Source organism: Anabrus simplex, chromosome 1 (assembly GCF_040414725.1).
Source record: "Anabrus simplex isolate iqAnaSimp1 chromosome 1, ASM4041472v1, whole genome shotgun sequence".
Lineage (NCBI taxonomy): Eukaryota > Metazoa > Arthropoda > Insecta > Orthoptera > Tettigoniidae > Anabrus > Anabrus simplex.
In genome coordinates, this window is record NC_090265.1 from 1224641022 (window position 1) to 1224658620 (window position 17599).

The following is a 17599-nucleotide window of genomic DNA, read 5'->3' on the forward strand; positions in this document are numbered from 1 at the left end:
ACTGAGGAGCTATCTGATGGTGAGATGGTGGCCCCGGTCTAGAAAGCCAAGATAGTGGCCGAGAGGATCCGTCGTGCTGACCACATGACACCTCGTAATCTGCAGGCCTTCGGGCTGAGCAGCAGTCGCTTGGTAGGCCATGACCCTTCGGGACTGATGTGCCATGGGGTTTTTTAAATTATGTTTTTACATTTTATTTCCAAGACTGAAGTGGTGTCAGTAAGGAAGAATCCTAAGAGAAGTGAGTGTCAGGTTGGGAATTCAAAACTGGAATGGGTAGATCATTTCAAATATTAAAAGATGTCTATTCTCCCAGGATAGCAGTATAATGATATTGAATGAAGGTGCAGTAATGTTAATACCATGAACTCGCAGTTATGATCAACAGTATTCTGCAAGAAAGAATTCAGCTCCTGGACAAATTTAACCTAACTTGTCTGTTTGAAGACCAACTTTGCTGTAGTGGGGGTGAAAGCTGGATAGACTCAGGATATCTTATTAATAAGTAAGAAATAACAGACATGAACATTATAGCAAGAATGATCGCTGGTACAAACAGGTCGAACAATACCAAGGTGATGCTCAGAACGAGGAGATAAATGCTAAGAATGAACTCGATTGATGAAGCTGTATACATAAACCATACCTGCCAACTTTAAGAAATCAAAAATAGGAAGATCTTTTAATTCTTGGATTTCATCACATATATTGCATCATGGTCTAGGTAAAAAAAGGACAGGATAGAAGGCATACATATCTACAGTTACAATGTGAATTGAATATTAAATTTAAAATCTTAAACTAAGAAAACATAAAAATGGTTACAAGAAAATGTACCTAATCATTCTTATTTATGACACATACATACCAATAATAATATTTATATCACACCAACACATGCAACAAAATGCATAATAGTACCCTTTATTACACTGTAAAATGAACAGAAAATTAATTTTATAGGTATCTCTGAACACTTGGAGATAACACGTGTTATGCTTTTTGGCCATAACATGAAGAGAAAATACCAGAAACTGTCACCGACACATCTCTCTGAAATACATCCAAGTCATTAAAATTATGAAGTAAGAATGAACACAAATGCACAGAAACACGTGAAACCACATACAAAACAGGTTTATGTGTCTCATACATTATTAACATAGCACAGAACCGCAAGAAAAACATATGGCCTACAACTCCAACAAAACTATGCGCAGAAACAATGTTAACAGTGCACAAACTACACAATAACCAACTAATTCTTTGTCTCAATTAACTGAGTCGCTAGCACGTGCTAGCCTCTTTTGCTTGTAGGATGATTTCCATCCTGAATCCTCAGCTGTAAAGCATACATGATACACGAAGGCGACGGACAATACACTCACGAAATAAAGTATCAAATAAATACTCTTCAAAACGGGGTTGCATAAATTACACAAGCACAGAAAAATTTATCCTTTATCCTAGGGGAAGATTATTGACCATACTGGAAGTTATATTGTTCAAAAATGGGAAGAAGTAAGAATAAATCGGAAAATCGGAAGACGAGTTACAAAAAATGGAAAGTTTCCAGGTAAATTGGAAGGGTTGGCAGTTATGATAAACTGGCTTCAGTGGTGGGTCATGTGAGACAAATGGAGGAGGATAAGAATAAAGGAATAATGGACTCGGTCATGAAGGGTAAAAGAAGTAGAAGGAGACCAAGATAATGACCTAAGCCAACGGATCAGTGATTTATATTATATCACCACCACTTAGGAACTTCTATATCAATTTTATTGTATTGATAATATTTTAGTGAAATAATATGCAGTGAATAGTAATTACACCTTATTTGGGTCACAGTTCACTACTAACAATGATAATTCAATGGAAGCAGTATAATTTTCTTTTACTTACCGTATCTAATAGTTCGATGATTTTTGAAAAGAAGTACCACCATGCTCCAGCTGACACCTGTGAAAGAAAAGATTGAAGATAATTAAAAGAAAGTAGATAATTATTTTGATTTGGAATTACAGTTGTTTTCTGTTGCCTCATCTGCCATCACCAAAAACTTGTTTTTGCAAATTTCTTTACTATTTTCTCTGAAAATGAAATTAGATCTCTTCATTTCCAATCATTCATGTATGTTATGCATTTAGTGCTGTCATTCAGATGGCAGATTCCCTATCAGTTGTTTACCTACTCTAGTCATATCTTAAATGATTTCAAAGGAGTTGGAGGTTTATTAAACATTTCCCTTGATAAATTATTCCAATCCCTAATTCCTCTTCCTATAACTGAATATTTACCCCAATTTTTCCTCTTGAATTTCTACTTTACCTTCATATTGTGAAAAAAAAACTCCTTTCAAGCTTATTCGTCTACTGAATGTCATTCCACGCTATCTCCTCACTAACAGCTCAGAATATACTGCTAGTCAAGCAGCTTGTTTCCTTACTCCCAAGTCTTCCCACTGCAAGTTTTCAACATTTTTGTAAAATTTATCTTTTGTTGGATATTTATTTACGAGGGTTGGAACTTAAATAGTGGCAACACTGCTGTGGAGACAATATGCAATGTAATCTAATATTGTTGCTGATAGCACACGTTGGTTACATACCTACCTTACCTCAGAGCAAATGGACTCGCCCTTCCCACATCATCTGCGTGCGCACAAGCGAGAGAAACACAGTCACTTGTGAGCTAGCAGTCTAACATAATGTTGTCACTATGTTTTCCAAACAGGAACAATGGAGTTGGATCAAGATTGAATGTGCCAGGGGTCGTACAGCACGACAGTGTCATCAAGGTCTTCAAGAGGCTTGTGGGGAATCTGCATTGCCTTACAGAACAGAACAGAACGTTGGGTAAAAGCCTTCAACGATGGTCGGCAAACTGTGGCGGACATTCATCAGGCAGGTCATCCTATGAGCGTCAGTGAAGAAGGAGTGCAAGCTCTTGCCGTGTTACTGGAAAGTGATTGAAACCAGATGATTTGTGAGTTCAGAACTGTTGCAGAGATTCGACAGGGAGTAGACTGCTCCATTCGCACCATCAACAGAACGGGCTCTGCTAAAGGTATACTACGACTTCCGTATCGCTAGCAATGGGTTATACACAACGCTGGCGACTACATTAAAGGACAGTAAAGGTTGCTAAAATGTAACTCTTTTGTATCTGTTGTAAATAAATAGTTGCTATTTAAGATCCAACCTTCGTATTTAGCATATGATACTACAATTGACAATCGCCTATGTACAAGTTCTTAACAAGCACACAAAAAATGACTCTGTTTACAATATATATATATATATATATATATACAAACTCCACATTAGAAAGGTTAATGTGGGGGTCTTTCAGTCTCTTAGAGATGAATGTCCAGCTCTTCCAGCCAAAAGAATGCCTCAGGGGTCACTCTGTAAATGTCTTCGTTGGAACCAGCAAAAGCTCGCAGAGGGCAGACCTTCAGAATGAGCAGGATGGTTTGCACTTCAACACCACAGTCACCAGCTGGAGAGTCTTTCCAGCCCCACTGATGCAGAGCAGAAGCACTTCTTCCTACACCGCAGCGTATTCTGTTGAGTGTAGTTCAGGTGGAGCGAGGAAGGTTGAACCCAGGCAACTTTCTAGTTGGATCTCTGATATTGACAATGCCATGAAGGTTTGATTGAGACCATTTGTACTTCCATATTTCATCAGGCTTGAAATGTGAATTAACTAATTCCTTTGCTGTCTTCCAGGCAGGTTTCCATGGCTTGAGTCTCATTACGGCATTTTCATCCATATCCTGATGTATTGGGAGGTAACTGTTCTTCGCTTTCCTGGTCCACAGTCTAACAAGGGCGCTTTTGCCATCTGATGTGAGGAGGCTGAATGTTGCTCAGTAATGGTAACCATTGAATAGGAGTCGAGTGCAATGTACCAAATATAATTTTCATTGAGTGGTGCAGTTAGACAATCAACCAGACTAGTGTGGGAGCTATTGAGCCATAAGGAGGAGCAATATTCAGCTGGTGAATATACTATTGCTAGAGTAGTTGCTCATAGTGTGCATGCATCTGTGCCCCATGAAGTACCAGCCAGTCTACCCAGCAAGTTGTTGCATCCTTTAAGCTTAGCAACCAGTTTCTCAAGATGGCGTTGATAGGTTAATGACCTGTCTAAAGTTACACCAAGATATTTTGGGTTGGTATTACACTGCAGTGTGTGGTTTCCGAACCTGATCGTAGGTTGATAGTTTACCAGCCTGTTATTTAGGTGGAACGTAGCTACCTCTGTCTTTAGTGGACTAGGTTTCAGGCGCGTTGCTCAACGTCCGTAGGTTTAACCTTAAAGTGCCCTACATGTGTCATCTGGGTGGTGCTAATAGAGCAATATCAACAATAAGATGCCGCCGTACTGCCCTATAGGGCCTTATGGTTATGATAATCGAGAAATCAAGTTTTGTTGGAAATCACCCAGAACAAATTATGCTGCTTTTGTTTCGTTTGGATATTATCCAGTTCTCAAATCAAGCAGTCCTAGTGAGGATTTCTTACACTGGAACTAAACTGTAATTAGGTTCTTACCACAGACTGTTTACATTTTTATTTTCCACCAGTCATCATTACATTTTACAAACACCTTCATGCCCCTCTTATCAATCATTTAGTATCACAGTAGTCCTACTTTTACAACCTTCCTTTCTATCCATTTATTTTTTAACTAAAACAGCTTTGTGATCATTTATATCTACCACATCAGTTTCTCTATCTCATCTGGTTTTATCAGCAACATGTCTAGATATTCTTCCCTCTATTTGGTTCATTTACTTTCTTATTCAGCTTTTATTCCCAGATTGTCTTATATCATTTGTTTGTCATGTTTCTGATATTTGCATTACTTTCCCAATTAACATTTGGTAAATTTAGATCACCAGCTACTATCACGTTCTTTCCTGTGTTTTTCCCCTAATAGCTGGTTATCTTGTAAAATAATTCTGCATCAGAATCAGCGTCACCCTTTCCAGGTCTATGCACCCCAAAAACTTCATATTACCTATTATTTTTGAGATGAGCCTTACACTTAGAATTTCCTGTTTCTCATCTCTAACTTCTTCATAGCCTAAAAATTCTTCTTCCTCCAGTATGATTACTCCCCCTTCTTTTGATTCCATCTTGTCTCTATGACAATCAATCAATCAATCAATCAATCAATCAATCAATCAATCAATCAATCAATCAATCAATCAATCAATCAATCAATCAATCAATCAATCAATCGATCAATCAATCAATCAATCAATCAATCCATCAATCAATCAATCAATCAATCCTGATCTGCATTTAAGGCAGTCATCCAGGTGGCAGATTCTCTATCAATTGTTTACCTAGTCTTTTCTTACATAATTTCAAAGAATTTGGAAATTTATCAAACATCTTCCTTGGAAAAATTATTCCAATCCCTAACTTCTTTTCCTGTAAACAAATATTTGCCCCAGTTTTTCCTCTTGAATTCCATCTTTATGATTTCCAGAATAACATCTCCACATTCATTTTATCAGTTCTTATTCATAATAAAACTCCTATTAGAATATCTGGTAAATACATATCTATTAAATTAATTTTATTCTTTAACAATATGTCTAGAGTTTAACACTAACAACTTTATGTCATTCCTACTTGACTTCCACCTCCCTGCACTCTCATCACTGTTCCATAGTACAGTCACTTTCCCTTATGTACCTCCCTATCATCATTCACTGTTCATACACACAATGTAAGAAAAGATACCTGGAAGAAGGACATTTTGGGCCATATGTATGGTTCTTGAAGATAGCCACTGAACTATTTAAGTAGACATATGTAATATAATCTCCTAGAGAAATTCATAAGATATTTGGGCATGGATTTTGGAATATTGATTATGAGGGCAATGATCTTTAATGACTCAAAAAGATGTCTGCAGTGGTGGTGATGGTGGCAGTGATTATTGTTTTAAGAGGAAACACAACTGGGTAATCATCCTCTCAAAACTAGAGTGGCCAGATGTCCTGCTTTTCATAAAATAGCTTGCAGTCCAGATAAAGTATTGAATATGTTAAAAATACCTTACTTTTAAACATTCTGCTGTGAATTCTGCAAAATATAATGTTAACTAGTGGCCTGTAGCAGCAAAACTGTATATCTTTATGATTTAAAAAAATAAAAAATCCAACCAACTAAAGAAAACAAAATAAATATGCATACCTGTTGTACAGAGTGATTTATATAAACCAGCTGGTTTTCAAAATGACCCTATTTCTGTCTGGTAGGAGAAAGGAAAATGCAACTACATTCTACATATGAATAAAGTGTGGCAGATTTACTTACCATCACAGTAGGTGTTGAAAAAGACCTCCATATTAATGTTGACACCTGTTGCTCCATGCTTCTGGCAGTTTGCTGCAACATTTCCATATCTATTCATTGATTTTAGTCATGATGTTGGTGCTCAAATCTTCAGTTGTTTGTGTCAATTTTGATACACTTCATCTTTGAGATAACCTCACAGGGAATAATCTGGTGTCATTAAGTTCAGTGATCTCGTTGGCCTAAAATTCTTAGAGATTACTCTGTCCTCAAAGAGGCTGCATATCAGAGGGAGAGACTCAGTTGATGTGTGGCATTGTCTTGCTGAAAATAACCCTGAGTTAGTTCAATGTCATCTAATTGCTCGACAAATTGCAGGAAAATGTCCTTGTACCGGCCTGTGTTCACTGTGTCTGAGAAGAAGAATGGACCCACTATTCGGTCTGCCGAGACTACACACCAAACAGTGACCTTCTGTGGGTGCAGGAGTCTTTCATGAATGCCACGTGGGTTATGTGTGTGTGACCCAAATGCAGGACTTTTGAGAATTCACATAACCAGTTAGTTGGAATCAGGCCTCATCTGTGAACCATGTGATTCAGAATTTCTGGTAGCCGTATGGTATAATCCAAGAACCATGTGCAGTAACAGACTTTTTTCCTTATCTGGCTCCTGCAACTCATGAATGGCAGTCACCTTCTATGGCCGTAGTTTCTTTACCTTGGTCATTCTTTGACATATAGAATACAAATACTCTGCCTTCTGAGACAAACATGACGATTTCCTAGGAGACAAAAGCAAACAAGTTTGAACATCTGCCACATCTGCCAAACCATATGTGCGACGCTTACCAGATTTGCTCAATGAAGACCCAGTTGTTTCCAACTTTCTCACTATAGCCGGTATCACATCTCTCTTAGGAGAATTGTGAACACCCAATAATTGTTCACTAAAAGCATGCACTGGGGCAATATGTACTCCATCTTAAACGAATATATTGTAAAACAACAAACAACCCAGTGATAAACAAAATTGAGGAAACAATTGATGCCTAACAAAGATTAATTTGCATATTGTTAGCAAATGTAGATACATGCATTACACATATAGAGTAGAAAACAATTGCATCTTCCTATCTGCTATCAGACAGAAATGGGGTCGTTTTGAAAACCAGCCAATTTATATAAATCACTCTGTATTATGAAGAAGCAGAATCCACACTAAGATTCCTTTATAAACAATGCTTTTACTGCCAGTATTTTCACCTGGTGAGCAAGATATTTTTAACAACAACTCTGGCATCTCCTGGATTTTTTATGCAGCTAAATGCTATATTACCCATGTGTAAATGCTGGTTTGTGAAGATAGATTCCTATTTTCTTGAAACTCTGCCCTTGGGATTTGTTTATTGTCAATGCAAACATCAGTCTTTGCAAGAATTGCAGTCTTATTATGGAGAAAGGAATGTTGAGATCTGTAGCAAATAATTTAATTTATTCTTGAAATGAGAACAATGTTTCACTTTCCAGTACCTGCAGTAACTTCCAATTTTATAGATCGTTCCATCAATTCGCGTACTGCCATGTGAACTCTATTAATTTATCTGAGCCCAAGTTCATGTTTCTGATGAGCATAACAATTCCACCAACTTTCAGGATGAGTTTGTGTGGTTGCATTCATGAAGGTGTAATGGAGTTAAGAAACTCTAGCACTATGTTTAACCTCACTGTTGGGTCACCTGTGATGGTTGAGTCAGTACTGCAGTACTCTTTGGAATCTCCAGGAATTTAGATACTGTAATTTGAAATTTCAACTTTCTTGGAGAAATGAATATTTTTGTTTTTAGGTCTTTACCTCCATTAACCCTCAAAGAAGCAGAATATTTTAAAACTCTAAAATATAAATACTGGTATCAAAGACATGAAGAAGCAATCACTGTGTGAAATTTCAACTTTGTATAGCAAGCAGTTCTGGAGGAATTAATATTTTTAATCTTTGGTTTTTAACCCCCCTGTTTCAGTCCCTTAAGAGTAGAATATTATTCAAACCATTTCTTTGAGAGCCCCTAAGATAAAAGGGCATAAGTCATGTAAAATTTGAACTTCCTACATTATGGGGTGACAGAGATGTGGTGATAAAACATTGAGTGCTATTTGACTCAACATTTATGTTAAATTTATTAAATTTATAAACAAATATTCTGATTTTGTAGCAGAGTTGCACACTTCTTGAGTTAAAAACAAATCAAATCAAACATCTTGCATCATTATAGGTGCTATAAGACTCCCACAATTTTCTGTAATCAATGGAATAAAAATTGTTAGCATAAATTGTATATTATTGTATTCTAGAATTTTTTTTTCTTCTCTTGTTAATTTAAAATTTAGTGCTTGACAATAATGTATTTTAGTGTACCATTTGCCACTGAGGTAGACACCTCATTTGCAAATAAAGAGATTTTGATTTGATTTGATTTGATTTGAATTACACTGTATATATTATTTCAATCTTGTCTGTTCTCTAAAAAATTTAATAAAGAAAGTGTCAAAACTCAATCAAAACCATGAGTTACTTACTAGTTTTTCTATTCCCTATGGGGAAGGTGGAATGTAAAATATTTCTGGTTCCAGTTTCCATTAAATTCACCAATTTGCAAGCCATGACAGAGAAAAGAGTAATTCTGTTCTATGATCTGAGCTGCAAACATGATTATGCTCAAAATTAAAGGTAGATATGTTCTCAGTTCTGATGTATTTATCACAAAATCTGAATTACAGCTGTTCTGAACTCTACGACTTTCTCCTTGGATAGTGACAGTTTATGATATTAATACATTCAAGTTAGAAATATGAATAGCTGGTTCGCTGACTGTTGAAAAGTAATCATTGTGTTTCTGCAGTGTCACTGAATGAAAATTATGAACATGCATAACAAATGTGCATGAACCTTCACTCCTTCATAAAGAGATTGAATTATTTTGTATTATTAATGTTGAGGCCTACACTATTCCTTTTGTTACATATTGTATTTGTTAATGTACCTTGTGTTAATATTGATTACTGTATGCTTCATGAACAGGGGCTGCCTGGCCGAGGCAGTAAAGGCGTGCTCAGTTCGCCCGGAAGGATGTGGGTTTGAATCCCCATCAGGAAGTCGTAAAATTTAAGAAATGAGATTTCCACTTCCGGAGGTGCATATGGCCCTGAGGTTCACTCAGCCTACACCAAAAATGAGTACCAGGTTAATTCCTGGGGGCAAAGGCAGCCAGGCATAGAGCTAACCACTCTACCCCATCAAGTGCTGCGGTTAACAATGGTGAAAGCCTTTACCTTCCACTCCTCCAAGGGCCTTCATGGCCTGTACGGAGAAGACTTTGCTTTGCTTATGCTTCATGAATAACAATAAAACAAGTGGTAAGAACCTAAGTCTGCACTACACTACACCACTTTCTGTGTTTGAAATTCTGCTTGCCGACTCTTGACACTAATCAGAGGAAAAAATGAAGTTATTGGCAAAAGAAAGGGAAGGGATAAAAAAGACGTTCATATAAAAGATACCCTATGTCTCACAAACATAATACTATCAGGCTTGGAAGAGAACAAGAGTTGATCGAGGGAGGCAGGATAGGAAAGTTTAAACGTTTTCAAGATGACGGCTCCAGGGGTCTCTCTTCTGGTCGCCTCATACAACAGGTAGAAGACACTGTAGATGTATTATATGATCCCCATACACAGGAGATGAGATAATTTACCTGTTCTTGTAATATGGTATTGTGACTTCATACATTTATTCTCCACTTCGTATGGTTTGTTTTTGTTTGTTTCACATTATACTGTCAGCTCTGTTATTTAGCCTGTTGATAGGCATCTTGTCTCAGGGGCTCTTAAGTTGGGAGCGTGGGTTGGCGATCACGAGACCCTTAGCTGAGTCTTAGGACTGCTTCCATTTACTTGTGCCAGGCTCCTCACTTTCTTATATCCTATCCAACCTCCCTTAGTCAACTTTTGTTCTTTTTCAGCACTGACTATTTTAGGTTTCGAGACCTTAGGAGTCTTTCATGTTCATGCTCATCATAGCTCTTGTCATTCTTTGGCCAAATACTTTCATTTGTTGAAGTGTTGAACCCCTTTCATCTTTTCCCTCTCTGATTAGTGTTAACAGGGGATGGTTGCCCAGATGTACTTCCTCTTCAAGCAATAATCACAACCACCTGATAGCCTACCCAGTAGTGATGAACTGATGATATTCATCTGTGTACAAAGCTGCCATCTGTCGTCATAGACTGTATAGCTTTGTTTGAAAGAGCTTCAGTGACCAGTGACCTGACAGTATGGTAATGAGCAAGGCTCAGATAATTATGTGCTTAAATACCATATATTTTTATTTAACTAAATATAATTATTTTGCATACATTTGCTGTTTATATAATTAAACAGATATTCTGGGTTATTTATTTATAAGTACATATTTCCTATATCCAGTGATATGTTTTACTTCTTAGATGTCTCCTGCCCACATTTTTGATCCTTGACAATTCTGGCAATTGGGTTCTCTAGTTCATCAGAGCACCTCGTGTTTGTTTTCTATTTCAAGACAGGAATTCGTCAATCATTAAGGATAGCAGGGATCTGGAGCCACCAGAGTTTCATTAAGCCTATTTTGCTCCTCCACTAGTCCATTATCTTAATAGGAAATTTTACCTGAAATTACAACGGTCTGCCAAACTTGTAAGACATAGGCTGACAGTGTGAAGTTCTTGTTTCTAGGAATAAGATGTGTTCCAAAAGTGTGAACAGTGTTACTTTGAACCATTTTGTGTGGGAGTTAGGATACTTTTTTAAAGCGGAGGAAACTCTTTTATTTTGCAACATTTGTGAGACACCCATAGCTGCAGACATGCATTTACAAGTTTCATAACATATTATGACAGCAAAACTCTTGAAATATGCATCATTAAAGAAGCTAACACAATGTTTGCTTCCCAAAATACAAGATGTGGAACCTGGTCCAGCAAACTACCAGTTCTCATAAGATATTTGTGAAGCATTTCTTGCTACTGATATTCCACTTAACAAACTGAAGCATCCAGTCCTATGTGAAATGTTTGAGAAGTACATCAAGAATGTCCTGCAGAGCTGACAAAAGTGGTAGATTTGTTTTCAAGTTTTGTGATTGTGGAACTTAAGAAAGCAAAGTTAGATTTAATGCATAGCACGTCTCCTTGAAATTCCTTCACACATATCGCTTCTAAAGATTCATTAATGCATCTTTGTTCTGCTTTGCCAGGACTGACTTGAGCATCATGCAGCATGCACACACCTTGTTACTGGTATATATGAATATCACAAATTTACTTTACTTACCTCACTTGTGTAAGGGTACAGTGGATCAGGTTGGCAGGCATTTTGAAAGATATAATGTAATGCTCCCATTCGGTAAGGCTGTAAAAGACAATTCAAGGTAAGTTTAAAATGCAGATTAATAAAGTTTTCAATACAGAGTATGTAACATTCAACAAAATGTTCTATAATGGAAGTTATTAATGGGGGGAGACAAAATACCTGATGCAATATTAAAGGGTTCTTTCCACTTTCTTTCCACTCTTTCCACTCATAGGCTTACAACAAATTTTTCTCAATGGTTAAAGGACATTACCCATTAAAAAAATAAACTTGTCATTTTGCTATCAAAGAACTTATAATATAACTAGCTAAAACCCATCAAGACCTGACTTTATAACCTCAAAATTGTCCACATAATAGCATGCTGCATCAGTTCAGTAACCTATCCGGTGCACACTGGTTGCAGAGGAAACAACAAATCAGCTGCACACTCTTTGAATAAACTCACACGACTAAGTGCTTTAATGAACACTTTTTCACAGATGCTATTACTCTGTTCAAAACTCAACTGTCGGGAGCCTTGAAGTTTGTTTTCTGTGGTTTCCAATTTTCACACCAGGCAAGTGGTATATTAATTTAGGCCACAGTCACTTCCTTCCTACTTCTAGGCATTTCCTATCCCATTATGGCCGCGAAACCTATCTGTGACAGTGTGACATAAAGAAAATGGTAAAAAATTAAATTAACAAGGAATGTTGTATATAGCCTAAGGAAATCCTTCAATAAATATTTACCCCATTATCTCCCGAATGTAAGCTGATAGCTGCATGACCAAAACTGTGCAGCCACTTGCTTGGTGCGTTCTTAGTACAAATACATTTTGTCATTATTGCAACTTTAAAATAATGCTCTCTTGACGTTGCAACATTTAACTGGCCATGGCTGAAAACTGGCTGAGGTAAATAGAGACCTTCACATCTCTTGAGGCTTATTGATCGTGATACAAAATCCAAGGAATTGGAAAATGATGCCTCTTGAAAGAAAATGGAAGTGTTTTATCGGCTGTTGTTAAGTCAATTCGAGGGATTAGAGCTCTCTGACCGGCTTTATCTCCACTTATAATTTTCAAATCTAAACAATTTTCATACATATTTCTTACAATTAGGCCCCAATTAGCTTCCGTTTAGGAACCATTGGTAAATGTTCAGATTTCTAAGGAGCATAACTATGGTTCCAATTTTTAGAATAAGAATATGTGGAGGCAAACCATTAGTTAAGGAATTCAAGAATTATGTAGGAATTTGAAGTAGCTGGCTTTCATCTTCAATATTAATGTGTTGATGCTAGTTTATGGTTTTGAACTACTGGGTATAAACCTAATGACTTTCAAATTAATTAATTAATTAATTAAGAATGGCAACTTTTGAGAAAAATTATGATATCTTTTGCATAAGTGAATGTTTTACTATAAATTTCAATCACGATATCATCATGTGCTAAAATTCTGGCTGGTAGTTCAATACCATTTGATCCATTATCATCTACAGAGGGATAGGTGCCGTTTCCGATTTCTTGCAAAAAATCGGTGAATTCCAATTTTGTTTGTGGTTTTGCCCACATATTTTTATGTAAGCAGAGCATTTTGAAGAAGGGTCAAAGAGGAGTGTATTTAATACAGTCAACAGTAAATAATTATTTGGTGATAAGCATGTGGCAAAACAGGAAAAATCTTTATGAAATCTCCCTCAAGAGCAAAACTTTTCCCACCAGAAGTAATGGAATGTCGTTATCTATGATATATTTTAGAAGACAATTTATACACATTAATGAATGACTACTTGTCACTGGGGCTTTATCCCATATTGAACCATGCTAATCAAATATTGTCAGCTGCTTTGGTATTTAATTTTTATCCAGACACAGAACTCTCATTTAAATTTAGGGGGGATTTGAAACTATTGTGCACTGTTCAACCACTGGTCAGCAAAACAGCTGTTATTCCTATCCACATTACTGATATAACATGAAGCCCTAAAGTGGAGCACTTTTGTATTATATATCCTGTTTTTTTTAGAGACACCGGGACCATCAATGAAAAATGCATTCTTGACATTTGTGTTGCTTTTTTGGAGCACATCAATGATTTCATCGTGTGTATGTCGTGTGAATGGGTTTTCTTTTATCTATTATGCACTTCAGTTATTATTATTATTATTATTATTATTATTATTATTATTATTATTATTATTATTATTATTATTATTATCATCATCATCATCATCATCATTATTATTATATTTCCCATTTTTATTATTAGTGTACCAGGAGGTACACCCCAAAGCCGCGCATTCAAATTCAGCGCCTAAATGAACTCCTCTATTGGTAAAACAGTGAAACTGAAACTACACCAACTTAGAACATTATTCAGAAGATGTCACCACAGACATATGATGTAATTTTGTTATTGTACAGTTTCCTAACCTGAGTAAATTTCTCCTTGTTTTGTTTTCCATTCATCAAGAAGTTTGGGCATTTTTCCAGAGATGACACCACCTAAAAACTATGATCATGCACCCTGGTGCAAAGTGAAAGAACTTATAATTTAAAGAAGTTTTGTAATTCTAGGTTTTTGTAACTGATTGATTTTCATTTATTTTTGGGTTGGCAATATTTCCTTTTTCTTTCTGCCAGTTTTTTAATCTAGCCAATCCCTAATTTCTGTATTTAATTTTCAACCTATCACAGGCTTCTTGTTCGATTCTGAGTATTACTTTGGAAATGTCCGGCTCCATGGCTAAATGGTTAGTGTGCTGGCCTTTGGCCACAGGGGTCCCGGGTTCGATTCCCGGCAGGGTCGGGAATTTTAACCATCATTGGTTAATTTCTCTGGCACGGGGCTGGGTGTATGTGTTGTTTTCATCATTATTTCATCCTCATCACGACGCGCAGGTCACCTACGGCCATCAAATCAAAAGACCTGCACCTGGTGAGTTGAACATGTACTCGAACACTCCTGGCACTAAAAGCCACATGCCATTTCATTTCATATTTTTGAAATCTACCAATAAAATTGAGAGGGTGTGGCCAGTTTAGTCTTGAATGATCTTGAATCTTCCCCGAGGGTTTATAAACTGTGGCTTTTCACGTTTCTTGGCCAATTGATCGACGTCTATCTGAGTGTGTGGGTTAAGCAGGAGGCGGGCAGCCTCTTTCATCGGCAACTAGAACAGCTACAAGGTAATGGCCACATAACTTTATTCTTTCTCGTTAACTCCGGAGTTTAACCCGAGGGAAAGGTACGACTCTTTAGTATGTAACAACTTTTCTAAAATGTAACTTTCTTCTGGCTAATGTAAAACCTTCATAAAATCTTTAACTGTAAATCGGGGATAGAGGGTGAATTACCCTCTCGAGCTCCCCTTCATTTTGGTTTGGGGTGACTACATTTTTCTCTAACTGTTTTTCCTACTGTAATGTGTTAATGCAAATTCTATATGAGTCACCTCAGTAGTTTGGGAATAGCCCCTGTTTCATCGGCTTAGAGCCCCTTAGGTTGTTTTAGAGTTCATATCTAGGAGTGCAAGTATACGCCTCCATTCAGTTTGTGTTTCGGGCCATTTACTTAACCTATTCTTTTTGCAAAGGCCCTATAGTTTGGGTACGAGATACCCCTGTTTGAATTTGTAAGTTGGGCCATGGAAGGCCAGAGAGTGTAAGATTTTTGAGGTTGCCTCGAGGAGGTTGAAAGGAACGGAGAGCCTGTTGGCTCTTTTTCAAGTTTTGTAATTGTAAAGAGTGCCTCTGGAAGGCAAGGAGCAAGTGCTCTTGATTTGGAGGATTCCTGCCCTTGACTTAATGGTTCCCAATTTTTAACTTAAATTGTGTAAACTGAATCCGGTATCTCCAGAATTGTAAAACTGAGGGCTTAAGGCCCAAAGTGTTAAGGTTCTGAATCTTGGATTTTTCCCAATCTTGTTTAATGATTGCTATTTGTACCTGTAATATTGTCATGAAAAAGATTGTTAAGTTTTGTTTCAGAAAAGTTTTAACTCAATTTTTGATATTATAGATAGACCCATACACCCCGGCACTTTATTTCACCTCTGTGTTCAACAGATACCCCGGAACAATTGGTAGCAGAGCGTGGTTGAACGGGTCTCAATTAAGCCCTTTTTGACGGCTAAACATAGGATCTGCATCAAACTCTAAGAATTTTCTCAGTCGCTGGAATTTTTTTTCCTCTTCATTCTAAATTTATAAATTTTCTATCATCATGTCTGGCCCTCGCGAAGTTCTCCATCCTGGCTACTTGCGCAAGGAGGAATTGATCTATGAGTTACTGATTAGAAATGTTCAGTCTGGAGGCACAATTGCGGCAGATACTACCAAACCTAAAGAGTCATTAGAATTACCTATTTGTATCCCAACTTTGGGGGAAAAAGAAATTGATGAGGCTCTATCCACTATCACGGATAACACCACCAAACTGGCATCTGTAGTAAGTTTTTTTGAAGTGAATGATCCATCTCCCAATCAATGTAAAAGTGTGCAGGCTAGACTTTTCCATTTTTATCACAGGGTTAGGGACCTATTGTCTCTCAAACTAAAAGAAAATCATGCCAAGGAGGCTAGTAACCTTGTCGAACACCTTTCAGAAATGTCAAATAAAGTCAGTCAATTGTTGACTGGGGTAGCTGTTCCCAAATCCGACCAAGCCCCCTTAATCAACGTGCCTGCTGAGGAGAATTCTTCCAAGGGTGGAGAAAGTAGGAAATCTGTGGCAACTCAACAAACTTCTGCCCCATTAGGAAACGAATCTGATCGTCGTACATCAATTCCACCTTTTTTTAAAAATAATGCTGTGTCTGAGACTTCTCAACCTTCTAGGCCATTACCTATTATGTCACCTGGGTTCAGTAGTTTGCCTCATCCTTTGTCTATGTTGCTTAGGGGAATTTCAAAGTTTTCGGTAAATTCTACAAACGAGGTCATTTCATTCATAAGGTTTTTAGTTGAATTTCAAGATCACGCATTAGTGTTTTCCCTCTCTTAGTCTCAAATTCTTCAAATTATTTACCCTTATGCCATAGGTGTCCTCTCAGACAAAATTGTTAAAGCAATAGCTGAGCAATCTTCCATAGAAGATTTCCACGCCCATCTTCTGGCTAACTTCATTCCAGCTCGAGCAATGTCATCATTAATTCAAAAGTACTGTTTCAGAGTACAGCAACTGGATGAAAATCTGGCAGACTTCATCCAAGATATTAAGTTTTACACCAGGGTATTAGCTCTTCATTTCCCTGAGGATCAAATTGTGCAGACCATTGTTGAAGGAATTTCCCTGTCCTACAGGTTGTATTTGTGTTTAGCGTTGCGTCCTCAAACGTTTTGCAGAATTGGAGGCTATGGCTGTCTCATCCGAAGGAGTGCGGTATGCCGAAACCTTAAGAGTCGCGAAGGAGCCCCCTCTGTCTTCTAGTAACTTTCGGCCTTCACTTCGCCGAACATTCACCACCCATAAATGCTATGCTTGTGGGTCTATGGAACATCTCTGTAACAAGTGCCCTTTGATCAAATCCAGTGGGACAAAGAATGGGGCAGGGTCATCTCAAGGATGTTTCAAATGTGGCTCGTTTACTCACCTCGCCAAAAATTGCCCTGCAAATAGCACTCCCTCCTGTTCAACTTCTGGTGCCACCTCCACGAACTCTAATAATCTTAAGTGACTAGTGTCATCAGCTGAGTCGGCAGGTCCATCTTCCCAAGACTCAGCTCCGGTTAAACCCAGCGAAAGCTCTGGTAACGATAAAAGTTCTTCTAATTTATCATTTGAAGGTCCTAAAGAATGCCTTAGGATTGCCGCGAGACCTCCGCACCTGTACCCTTTCTTAAAGTTGAATTGAATAGTGAATCCGTCACTGCTCTGTTAGACTTGGG

The 17599-nt window shown here is 37.5% G+C and overlaps 1 protein-coding gene across 1 annotated transcript in view; it reads right to left on the reverse strand.

Moving 5' to 3' along the window:
• bond (james bond) overlaps nucleotides 1–17599 on the reverse strand; it is a 192183-nt gene that overhangs the window by 13613 nt on the left and 160971 nt on the right. Inside the window, exons 4-5 of the mRNA XM_067151935.2 lie at nucleotides 11684–11761; nucleotides 1903–1959 (exon numbers count right to left, since the gene is read on the reverse strand). Coding sequence (XP_067008036.1) covers nucleotides 1903–1959; nucleotides 11684–11761 — 135 coding nt within the window. The remainder of the gene's footprint in view (nucleotides 1–1902; nucleotides 1960–11683; nucleotides 11762–17599) is intronic.